A 12,726-nucleotide genomic window follows, 5' to 3' on the forward strand; every position below is an offset into this window, starting at 1 on the left:
AAGGCGGTCAGAGACCTTCTCTCCCCTGAAGCCATGCCATCCCTGCCATGGCCACAATGACTGCCCGTCTATCTGCCAGGGCTTCCTGTTGATCTGATCCCACTCTCTTTTGAATGAATGTCCGCAAGGCTTAGTGGCTGATGGGTTGAATTAGCCAGCCCTTGTCTCATGAAGGTCCATCCATTCATTTATTCTCTAAATATTTATCAGGCACTCACAACGTGCCATGCACTTGTCCTTGCTGCTAGAGAAATGATGAGCAAAGACCAGGGCCAGCTCTGTGACCGCAGTGCCCAGTGCAAACAGAAATGTTGACTCCTTATTCAATAAGCAGGAAAAAAATGCTGTTAAAAGTCTTAAAATATAAAACCTTTTCCTTCTGACATGTCTCGCCTTGGCATGGCCTTGTTTGTTGGTTTGTTACGACTGTAGCAAAGTAAAGAAAAGAAAGTAAAAGAAAATTAAACGTTTAAATTATTTGCATGAATTTTACGGTTCTTCTTTATATTGTGCAGTGTCAGCATTAACATGCAAAGAGAAGGGTATTTGTCTGGTGTGTGGAATCACTGAAATGACACAGTTTGTATTTTGCAGCTCTTTCTTTTTTTAAAATAAATTTATTTATTTCTGTTTGGCTGCATTGTGTCTTTGTTGTGGTGCACGTGCTTCTCATTGCGGTGGCTTCTCTTGTTGCGGAGCACGAGCTCTAGGCGTGTGGGCTTCAGTAGTTGTGGCATGCGGGCTCTAGAGCGCAGGCTCAGTAGTTGTGGCACACGGGCTTAGTTGCTCCGCGGCGTGTGGGATCTTCCCGGACCAGGGCTCGAACCCATTGGCAGGCGGATTCTTAACCACTGCGCCACCAGGGAAGTCCCTATTTTGCAGCTCTTAAGTGCAGATGTAAATGCATCATGTGACTAACTCGGCTGGTTTCATTTCACTTCTTGATGTGTGCAGTTCCACCAGCGTTCTCTGCTTCAGCTCACTGATGGGGAAGGAAGGCTGAGAGGAAAAGGAGTTGTGGGTTTTCCTATCTCCATCATTCCTTCTGTGTCGTCATTTTCAGCGTGAATAGTTGGCCGATGCGGTGAAGTACAGGGGTGAGGAGCAATATGGTAGGTAGGGTTCCTCGGTCGGGTATGTTTCTTAGCCTTTTTTTTCTGCGTTGGAAGCGAGCTCTGTTTTGAAAGGAGAAGGTGGCCTCTCTGAGCTGTTGGTGTCCTCCTTTACTCACTGTAGCTGCCACACGCTGACTGGTACTCGTTCTGAGTCTCCCTGAACTCTCGTGCATTGTGGCTCCACCGGGATTCTCTGCTCATGGGACCTCACACGCTGCATGTCAGTGGGATGTTGTGAACAGCACACACGCAGATTTCATTTATCGCCTCTGCTCACACATGTGCCCGATTGTCCCCTGAGACTTCATTTACAAAACACAAGTTCAGAGATAAAATGACTGAGAATTTCAAGACGGTAACAGCAGAGCCTTAAACCCAGCACGGGACCCTCTGGAGCCTGGGGCCCTGTGCGCCTGCCCGGGTCCCACACCTATGAAGCCAGCCCCGTCTGTACGTAGTCTATGGCTCATGGAGCTTACAGTCCAGTAGAAGAGAAACATGGTAGACAATAATCGCACAGATGCATAGCTACAGCTGAGGTGAGTGCTAGGAAAGAAGACTAGAGGGGGCTGTGGAAGTGTGCACAGGGGCATGGCCTGTTCTAAAGGGTCGGACTTGATGAAGGCATATTTAATAATGAGTAGTAGGTATCTGGCATTTCACACTGCAGGTGCAAAGGCCCTGAGACAGAAAGGAACGTGGGATTGAAAGAGGCCCGGGGTGGCTGCCAGGCGGCAGGGAGATAGCAGTATGGGAGGACATGGAAGCAGTAGGTAGGGGCCTGAGCATGCAGACTTTGTAAGCTGTGTCAGGCCATCTGGAATGGGTCCTTTGTGCAGTGGGCATAGTACCAAAGGGATTAGGCTTTGGTACTCCAAAGGGAGGAGGCTACCTGTGTGACCAGATTCTTGCCCTCAGGTAAACCTAGATATGCAACCCGCTGGTCGTTAGAGCAAAAGCATAAGAAAGCCAAGTGGTGACCTCCTCATGTTTTGTTTGATCGGACAGGTCAGGGAGGAATTCCACAACATATTTGGTTCAGAGCTAAAAGCAGTGACTGGGGATCCCAAGCGCATCGACGATGTGCTGTGCAGGGTGGACAGCCTGGTCACCCCCATGGAAAGCCTGACCTTTGACCCCTTCTGCATCAAGTGCTCCCAGGACTGGAAATACGTGATGGACGACTTCAAGATCGAAGTCCTGGTAAGTAACACATCCTTCGATTCGATTTTGGAAGTGGATACCATGTTTTCTCCATGTTAAATCTGTTGGGTTATTTAGTTATGTTTAGCGTTTTTGGTTTTTTTTTTTAAAAAAATCATAAAAAGGGATACCTGCTTTTTGGTGAAAAATGGAAACAATGCAGAAGAGCATAAGGTAAAAACGAATATTTCTCAGTGTCCTCTGTCCCCAGCCCTACTCCCCAGGTGGAATAAGTTTGAAGCGAGCTAGACACCCTAGAATGGCTACCAAGGTGGGTTGGGTGTATAACTGGAGAGGATGTAGAGCGGCCGGGGTGAAGAATGGGACTTAATTTAGTAAGCAGTAGGGAGCCATTGAAGGTTGTTCACCAAGGCAGGGATGTCATCAGACTTATACCGAAGAGGGTTTTCCTGGCTGCAGCGTAGGTGGATCAGAGCTAGGGAAGGAGAGGAGGTGGGGAGGTGGTATAAGAGCTTGTGGCCCTAGGTGTGTGTGAGTCAGGGCCGGTCAGAGAGAATACGACCTCCCTGCATACGGCACAGACAGGATGGCCCACCACACTCACCTTTTTGGCCTCCTGTGCGGTACACCATCAGTAGCATCCCCATTTTATGTTTCAAGTAAGTGTTTTGATAACCCCGGAGCATCTTTCATATTGTAACTGAAAGTGGGATCCCCTGCTCACTGCGCAAAAGCCGATAAAGAGGCAAGGTTGGTGGAAAGGAAAGTTTGCTTTATTTTGGCTGCCGGCGACCAGGGGTGGGGGCGGACTCCTGTCCAAAGGCCAACTCCCCCCGACTGAGGGTCAGTGGGCAAGAGCTTTTATAGATGGAGGAGGGGGCTACGTGCAGAAACAGCACAGTCAGCCCTGGCAGGCAGCTTTTTAAATTTTATTTATTTTTATTTTAAAATTTATTTAATTTTATTTTATTTTTGAGCCTTCGTTGCTGCGCGCGGGCTTTCTCTCGTTGCGGTGCGTGGGCTTCTCATTGCAGTGGCTTCTCCTGTTGTGGAGCACGGGCTCTAGGCGCGGGGGCTTCAGTAGTTGTGGCTCACGGGCTCAGTAGTTGTGGCTCATGGGCTCTAGAGCTCAGGCTCTGTCGTTGTGGCGCACGGGCTTAGTTGCTCCGCGGCATGTGGGATCTTCCCGGACCAGGGCTCAAACCCGTGTCCCCTGCATTGGCAGGCAGATTCCTAAGCACTGCACCATCAGGGAAGCCCTAACACAGTTTTAAATAACTTTTGGTTACATTAATGTTCAGCATTTACTCATTATGTCTATGCAGATATTTTCACTGCTGAGCCAAGAAGCCCATCATAACCATGCAACCTTTCTTTTCTTTTTTAATGTTTATTTGTTTATTTTTATTTTTAAAATTTTTATTTATTTATTTTGTTTTTGGCTGTGTTGGGTCTTCGTTGCTGCGCGTGGACTTTCTCTAGTTGCGGTGAAAGGGAGCTCCTCTTCATTGTGGTGCTCAGGCTTCTCACTGCAGTGGCTTCTCTTGTTGCGGAGCACAGGCTCAAGTGCATGGGCTTCAGTAGTTGTGGCACACGGGCTTAGTTGCTCCTCAGCATGTGGGATCTTCCCAGACCAGGGATCAAACCCATGTCCCCTGCATTGGCAGGTGGATTCTTAACCACTGCGCCACTAGGGAAGTCCCACCATACAACCTTTCTTGTCCAACCCTTCATTTTTCCTGGAGTTAATCATTGCTTTTATTTGCATTTGCTTGGTTAGTTACATATACACTGTTAATTTTTCCAACTGCCCTAACATCTTTTTCACACACCTATCAATAGTGGGTTCCATCTGCTGAGACATATCAATGCTATTATTTTTCCAGAGACCTTTCTTCCAGAGCTTGCTGTCTTTCTGCTCCAGTCTAGATTGTTTGCTCCTCAGACCTGTTGTGAAGCAGTTGCCCTAGGACTTCCTATCTTCTGTCATCTGTGTTGGATCCTACTTTCTAGAGTTCACAGCTTCCCCTCTCCTTGTTTGCTCTGTTGTTTTGCTGGAGTGCATTTTTTAGTAGCTTCCTGAGAAAGGTTTCATGGGACATGCATTTTTTTTTGAGCCTTGCATGTGTGAATTCTGAAATAGTAGGTATAGAGTTCAAGGTAGAAAATAACTTTTCTTCAGAAATTTGAAGATGTTCTTTATCGGTTTCTAGTTTCCAGTGTTATTAGAAGTCTGATATCACTCTGATTTAATTTTTCTAGAATTAACCTTCCACTCTGCATAGGGTGGGCTGGGGATGGAGATATAGAGTATGTGTACTGAGTGGCCTGGCTGTGTGGGGTGGAGAAGGGATCCTCTGTTTGCCCCTCCCCTTCCTGGTGCCTGGTGCCTTCCAATGCTCAGCCTCCCAGAGGTTTCCATGGGACAAACAGGTGCCCCCCCGCCTCCCCCACCCATTGCCAGTGTTAGGTAGTAATTCTCTGCCTTCTGTGAAGTTAGTTACTCTCCTTCCAAAAATTCCTGAACTATCTCCTCTCCCATTTCTTTGTCTATATGAGTTAATACTTTAAAGATTCCCTTTTCTATCATTTTGAACTAGTGGAGGAGAGAGAGCAGAAAACCAATGCAGCCGGTCTGCCATTTTTTTCTTTTAATATTTATTTATTTAGGTTACGCTGGGTCTTAGTTGTGGCATGGGGGATCTTCACTGCGGCATGCGGACTTCTTAGTTGTGGCATGCATGCTTCTTAGTTGTGGCATGTGAAGCCTTAGTTGCGGCATGCAAACTCCTGGCTGTGGCATGCATGCGGGATCCAGTTCCCCGACCAGGGATCGAACCTGGGCCCGCTGCATTGGGAGCACGGAGTCTCACCCACTGGACCACCAGGGAAGCCCCCAGTCTGCCATTTTTAACTAGATCTCAGCTTCCACCAAAGCACAATGGAAATCCTTCTCAAGGCACTGATTTGGTATTTTGTGAGGTAATTTGTTATTTTTGCGGGGTAATTACAGGGTCATAAGGGTTTTTTTCTGGGCTTTTTTTGTTTGTTTGCTTGGCAGGTTATTGAGAAAGAAGCAAAAAATTTTATTGACGAATCTTTTAAGACTCTTCGATCAGCTGAAGCAGCATTTGACATGCTTTTAAAATTTAAGCATATTCGTTCACGGGAGGCCATTAATCGACAAATGATGAGGAAATTTAATGATATTCTTGCACAGTACTGTAAAGAGGTAACTGAAAAATCTATGGCTGCTGTAGCAGTAAAAATACACTTGGCAAAATGTAAACAGTTGGATCACACTGTTGTCTTTCTCATCTAAATTCAGAGAAACTGTACTTTTCCCAAATAAGCATGTCGTATAACCGAAACGAAGTGGGTTTGTTTGTTTAGTGGAGAAATTCAGTAAGAATTTATGAAGTACAATATTGTATGCCTCACGTTGTGATGGACCCTGAGTGAGTTAGTCATAGGCATAATCACAGTAACAACAGTGTAGTAGTCACAGCTACCCATGTGTGAAGGTCACGGGTGTGTTCACATACACATTCCTGTTGTAAGGACCCTTGTTATACAATGGACCCACCCAGATAATCCGGGATAATCTCCTTATTTTAAGGTCAGCTGACTGGCCACCTTAACTCCATCTGCTACCTAATTCCTCTTTGTCAGGAATGGATCAGGACCGTTAATGGGGTAGGTGTCGTTTTGCCTCTGACACCTAATTACTCACATAAGAGTGCGAAATACTTATTTTAAAATGCAAGCCCAGACCATATGATCCAGCAATCCCATTTTGTGTATATACCCAAAAGAATTGAAAGCAGAGTCTCGAAGAGATATTTGATTATCAATGTTCGTAGCAGCACTATTCACAACGGCAAAAAGCTGGACATCACCCAAGGGTCCATCGATAGATGAATGGGTAAACAGAATGTGGTCTATCCCTACAATGGAATATTATACAGCTTTAAAAAGGAAGGAAATTCTGCCATATGCTACACCATGGATGAACCTTGAGGGCTTTGTGTTAATTGAAAGAAGCCAATCATAAAAAGACAAATACTCTATGATTCTACTTATATGAGGTACTTAGAGCAAAGTCATAGAGACAGAAAGTAGAAAGGTTGTTCCTAGGGGCTGAGGGAGGGAGGAATGGGGAGTTACTGTGTTTAATGTGTACCCAGAGTTTCAGGTTTACAAGATGAAAGAAGTTGTGGAGGTGGATGATGGTGCTGCATGCACGACAACATGAATGTAGTTAATTCCACGGAAATGTCCACTGAAAAATGGTTAGGATGATACATTTTATGTCATGCATATTGTACCACAATTTAAAAAATATTACGTGATAGATAATTATAAAACCTCAGTGGCACCTGCACATACACACACACACACACACACACACACACACACACACACACACACACACACACAATGCAGGCCTGGCCACCAATCATGTCTAGAACAGATTTCAGAGTTTCCAATAGGTTGGTCAAATGATTGTACACAGTCTATAAGTATAAGGCAGTTTGGATCATTGCATGTTTTTTTTTTTTTTTGGTACACGGGCCTCTCACCGTTGTGGCCTCTCCCCTTGCGGAGCACAGGCTCCGGACACGCAGGCCCAGCGGCCATGGTTCACGGGCCCAGCCGCTCCGCGGCATGTGGGATCTTCCCCGACCGGGGCACGAACCCGTGTCCCCTGCATCGGCAGGTGAACTCTCAACCACTGCGCCACCAGGGAAGCCCGGATCATTGCATGTTTTAAACCAAACAAAAAAATTCCTACAGAGTATAGGAAAACGTAGTGAATAATAAGTAGTAAAAACCCTATTCTGTACCTCAGACTATTTCTTGACGTTCCATGTTCATTTCTTTAAAGATACAAATCTCAAGTTCAATCTTTTCTTGGCTCACAGACTGATGCTTATCACTTACAGAATACGTTTGATTGCTTTGCAGATTGACATTGTTAACAAAATCTTTGTTCAGAACCTTGACAACCCACCGCTGTATAAGAATCACCCGCCCGTCGCAGGTGCCATCTACTGGGAACGGTCCCTGTTCTTCCGGATTAAGCACACCATCCTCAGATTTCAAGAAGTAGAGGAGATCTTGGACAGTGATAGAGGACGAGAAGTACGTTGCTTCTGCTGGAAATGTCCCCTTTTGTATTTCATGGTTCAATTCTAGATGGGCGGCCTCCCTGGGCGCTGATCCTTCAGTCCAGGTGGCTGCCGGCATGGAGTGGGCTACGCAGAGTTGCCTGCGTAAAAACAGCTCCATTTCAAACCCATGTCTGCAATTTAGAAGGTCTTTTCTGTGGTCCCTGGGGACCACATCTCCATACCTACCTGTGACATCTTCCAGGTGGCAGTCACATGACTTCCCCTTGACCTTGATCTTCAGCCTCTCCAGAGGGTGACCAGCAACTTTCTGATAATACTCTCCCTTCCCCACCCATGCATTTTTGTCTGTTATATCACAGGGGGTGGGAAACCTTTTCTTTTATGGTCCAAGAGTAAGTATTTTAGGCATTTGAGGGTCGGATGGCCCCTGTTGCAACTACTCAACTCTGCCTTTGTAGCAAGAAAGTGACCATCGATAACACGTAAACAAACAGGTGTGACTGTGTTCCAATAAAACATCACTATGGATGCTGAAATGTGAATTTTGTATGCTTGTTACACGTCATGAAGCACTGTTGTTCTTTTTGAGTTCCTTCATTCTTAGCTCCTGGGCTGCAGCAAACCCACGGGCTGAGGTCTGTGAGCCCAGTTAATCAGCCTAGATTTCAAGCCCTACCATGGCAGACCACCCCTCCAACGTTTGTGCAAATCTGCCTGCTTTCTTTTGCAAAATGTGTTAACTCATAATTTTTTTTTTTAAAGAGAGACCAAAAAAATGTTATTTTCAATGACAAAATGACCGTTGCCTGACTTCTTTGGTAGGTAAAGCAAAAATATCTGGAAGTGGGTAGGACAATGAAAGGCTACGAAGATGAAAAGTATAAGCAGTGGAAAGAGACGACAGAACAGGTCCTGCCGACTCTCATGAGGAAGAGTCTGCTCGCTAAGGTGTGTCTTTCTAGATCCGCGTCCTAGATTCCGGGGCGGCCTCGTAATGTGGTGGTGACTACTATTTCCTTGAGATCTGATGTGTTGACTCTCATGAAGTTGCGAGGTATTTCCAAAATCAAAGGCACAGAAGGGCAGAGGCTGACCCGGGAGAAGAAGAGAGGCAGAAAGAGAATAGATGGAGGAAGCAAAATGTCACCGTCAGGGAACACGCTGGGGTTAGGCAGCCCTCCTGACTCCTTGGGCAAGTGGCTTAACTCTGAGCTCCAGTGACCCAGTTTGTAAAATGAGTTGGATCAGAAACATGCAAAGTATTAGTTGAACCGTATATGAAACAGCTGACAGTTGATCATTTTTAACCTACAGAAAAATGTCACTTCCCATGATTCAGCCGCATCTTTAGCACAGGGTCCGGCACATAGCAATTGCTCAGTAAATAAACACTAGCTAGGAGGTTCAAGGGAAGACCTGGGCCTGGCGGTTTTCGGTCTTCGGTACTAAAAGGAGTGAAGAGGCCAGGTAGGGCCTGTCAGGAACTGGACACCTTGTGTCCTATTCAAAAGGGGCAGCTGCTACCCAGCTTCAGTCTGTTCTTTGCCATTTATCATCAGCTTTTCCAATTTTTCAAGGGAAACCAGATTTCTGGATTTTTACCTTCCGTTGCCCAAATTTCGAACGTGGGTGACTAAATGGAATTCTTTAAAAACTCTGTTCACCAAACAAAATATGAATTCTAGCTAGTTCTGGCCAGCTCCCCAGTCTGTCAGGGCAGGCCACTGATCTTTTTCAAATTCACGTTTAACTTGGGTTGCGTTGATCTAATTGCTTCTTGGACCGCCCTTCCCACGACGTTTTGTAAAAACACCGTCTCTCCCACAGACTTCTGCTGCTGGTGATGAAGCCCAGAACTCTGACAGGGGGGTTGGTTTTGCAATCAACTTTTCACCTGCTCTCAGGGAGATTATTAATGAAGCAAAGTACCTGGAACAGCTGGGGTTCCCTGTCCCGGAATTAGCAAAGAGTGTTGCCCTCCAGGAAGACAAATTTCTTAGGTAAGAAGATTCTTCTCTTAAATCAACAGTAAACATTTTTTGTCTTGGGACCCCTTTGCGCTCTTCAAAATTATTGAAAACACGCCCCCTACCCATGCCAGAGCTTTCATTTTTGTGGATTTTATAACCGCCAATATTTGCCAATTAGAAATAAAAACTAAGAAATGTTTAAAATATGTGTTTATTCATTCATCTAAAAATAACAACGATAAATCTATTTCATGTTAACCTAAATAACATTTTCACTTTTTCATTTTTTAAATTAATTTTTACTGGGGTATAGTTGATTTACAGTGTTGTGTTAGTTTCAGGGGTACAGCAAAGTGAATCAGTTCCACATATACATATATCCACTCTTCTTTAGATTCTTTTCCCATGTAGGTCATTACAGAGTATTGAGTAGAGTTCCCTGTAAGTAACATTTTTAAATAAAAAGTAACCAATATTTTCCAAAAAGAAAGTTAGTGGGAAGAGTGGCATTCTTTAAAATTTTTAGTCTGGTTAATGGTCTTTTGTATCCTACCTGTAAGGTTATTAATCTTTTTATGAGCTCCATTGTATTTTTCTCACGTCAGTGACTTTCCTGTAATGTGCAGGTACACGGATGGGATACAACGTATGTTGGATCATTATCACGTACTCATTGGAACCTTAAATGAGGCAGAGGCTCTTCTCCTTGACGACCGTTCCCAGGAATTAGTAAGAGTGTTTAGGTCTGGATATAAGAGGTTAAACTGGAACTCACTAGGTAATATAATTCATCTATCTATTGCCTTTTAGACTTTGGGATATAAAAAATCATTCTTTTAGATTGTCTTAGTTGAATTGTAATTTTTCTATATATGTAGATATGGTTAACAAATACGTTTTCAGCATCAGTAAAGTACACTTTGTGGAACATGGAATCCATCTCAAGGCTTTAGTTAGGGGTGAAGGTGAGTAGACAGGGTGCCGTTTTGACATTCGACTGACCCAGAGCTTTCTCCTCCAAAAATAAAGTGACTTTTACTTTTTTCCCTTAAAACTGAAATTTTTTTTAAAAAAATTAATTAATTTATTTTTGGCTGCATTGGGTCTTCGTTGCTGCACGCAGGCGTTCTCTAGTTGCAGCGAGCGGGGGCTACTCTTCATCGCAGTGCGCGGGCTTCTCACTGCGGTGGCTTCTCTTGTTGCAGAGCACGGGCTCTAGGTGCACGGGCTTAAGTAGTTGTGGCACGCGGGCTCAGTAGTTGTGGCTCGCGGGCTCTAGAGCGCAGGCTCAGCAGTTGTGGCACATGGGCTTAGTTGCTCCACGGCATGTGGGATCTTCCCAGGCCAGCGCTTGAACCCGTGTCCCTTGCATTGGCAGGCGGATTCTTAACCACTGAGCAACCAGGGAAGCCCTAAAATTGAAATTTTAATTTCGAGATAATTACAGAGTCACACGCAGTTGCAAGAATTAATACAGACAGATCCTGGGTACCCTTTGCCTGGTTTTCCGCCAACAGCAACTTCTGCAAAACTGTAGTGCAAACCACAGCCCAGATTTTTACATCGATATAGTCAAGACACAGAACATTTCCACACCACAGTGATTCCTCATGTCGCCCTTTTAAAGTCACACCCACTTCCCTCCTATCCCCATCCTCTACTGAACCCCTGGCAGCCACTAATCTGTTTCCTGTTTCTATAATTTTGTCATTTTAAGAGTGTTACATAAAATATTATATGACCCTTTTGGTGTTGGCTTTTCTCACCCAGCACAATTCTCTGGAGATTTTTCCAAGTTCTTGCCTGTTTCAACAGTTTGTTCTTTTTTATCAGTGAATAAAAAACAGTATGGTATCAATGTTTGTTTCACCATTCACCTAGATATCCTAGAGAATATATAGGTTGTTTCCAGGTTTAACTATTACGAATATACATTTGTGCTGTAGAATCACTTGTGTACAGGGTTTTATGTGAACATGAGTCTTCATTTCTCTGGGATAAATGCCCAGGGTTGTATGGTACTTGTGTGTTTAGTCTTTTTTATTTTTTAATTAAAAAAACTGAAGAATAGTTGATGTACAATGTTATATAAGTTATATATACAGTATAGTATACAGTATAGTGATTCACAATTTTTAAATGTTATACTCCATTTATAGTTATTATAAAATATTGGCTGTGTTCCCTGTGTTGTAGAATATATCCTTGTAGCTTATTTTATACATAATAGTTGGTACCTCTTAATCCCCTACCTATATTGCCCCTCCCCATTTCCCTATCCCTCTGGTAACTACTAGGTTGTTCTCTATATCTGTGAGTCTGCTTCTTTTTTGTTATATTCATTAGTTGTTTGTTTAGTCTTTTTTTTTTTTTTTTAATGTCATAGTGTTGTCCAGAGTGGCTGTACCATTTTACATTCTCACCAGCAATATTCATTTCACTGTCTCTAGATCTTGGCCAGCCTTTGGTGTTGTCACTATTTTTAAAAATTTAGCCATCTGATAGCTGTGTAATGATAGCTCATTGTGGTTTTGATTTGCATTTTTCTGTAATGGCTAATGATGTGTTTGTTTGCCTTTATATATCCTCTCTGGTGTAATGTCTTTTTTTTGTTCTTTTGCCAAATTTCTAATTGTATCACTTGCTTTTTTACTGTTGATCTTTGAGAGTTCTTTATATATTGTAGATACTAGTCCTTTATTGGATATGTGGTTTGGAAATACTTTCTCCCACTCTGTAGCTTGTCTTTTCATTCCCCTAATAGCATCTTTTGCAGAGCTATTTTGATGAAGTCCTATTTATCAGTTTTTCCTTTTATGGATCATGATTTTGGTGTCAAGTCTAGGGACTCTTTGCCTAGCCCTAGATCCCAAAAGTTTTCTATTTTTTCTAAATATTTTATAATTTTATGTTTTACAGTTAAGACTGTGATCAATCTTGATTTTTTTTTTTTTTTTGGTACAAAGTGAGAGACTTAAGTTGCAGTTCATTTTTTTTTCCAATTGTTGTAGCATTGTTTGTTGGAAAGGCTAACTTTTTCCATTAAATCACTTTTACACCTTTGTCAAAAACTAGTTGAGTGTATTTGTATGGGTCTATTTCTGGGTTCTCTGTTCTGTTCCATTGATCTATGTGTCTGTCCCTCTGCCAATATCACAGAGCCTTGAAGCCTTAATTATTGTGGGTACAGAGTAAGTCTTGAAATTGGGTAGACTGGTAACCACTGATCTTTTTATTGTCTCTATAGTTTTGCCTTTTCCAGAATGTCATATAATTAGAATCATACAGTGTGCAGCCTTTTCAGATTGGCTTCTTTCACTTAGCAATAAAATTTAAGGTTCC

General features: G+C 43.4%; 1 protein-coding gene across 3 annotated transcripts in view; it reads left to right on the top strand.

Annotated features, from left to right (window-relative positions):
• DNAH10 (dynein axonemal heavy chain 10) overlaps positions 1-12,726 on the top strand; it is a 147,106-nt gene that overhangs the window by 26,599 nt on the left and 107,781 nt on the right. For all 3 annotated transcript variants that reach the window (XM_033440734.2, XM_049698610.1, XM_049698611.1), the window contains 6 exons: positions 2,124-2,318; positions 5,341-5,511; positions 7,248-7,424; positions 8,237-8,362; positions 9,242-9,414; positions 10,011-10,162. In XM_033440734.2, the coding sequence (XP_033296625.1) occupies positions 2,124-2,318; positions 5,341-5,511; positions 7,248-7,424; positions 8,237-8,362; positions 9,242-9,414; positions 10,011-10,162 (994 nt within the window). The remainder of the gene's footprint in view (positions 1-2,123; positions 2,319-5,340; positions 5,512-7,247; positions 7,425-8,236; positions 8,363-9,241; positions 9,415-10,010; positions 10,163-12,726) is intronic.

Source organism: Orcinus orca, chromosome 15 (assembly GCF_937001465.1).
Source record: "Orcinus orca chromosome 15, mOrcOrc1.1, whole genome shotgun sequence".
Lineage (NCBI taxonomy): Eukaryota > Metazoa > Chordata > Mammalia > Artiodactyla > Delphinidae > Orcinus > Orcinus orca.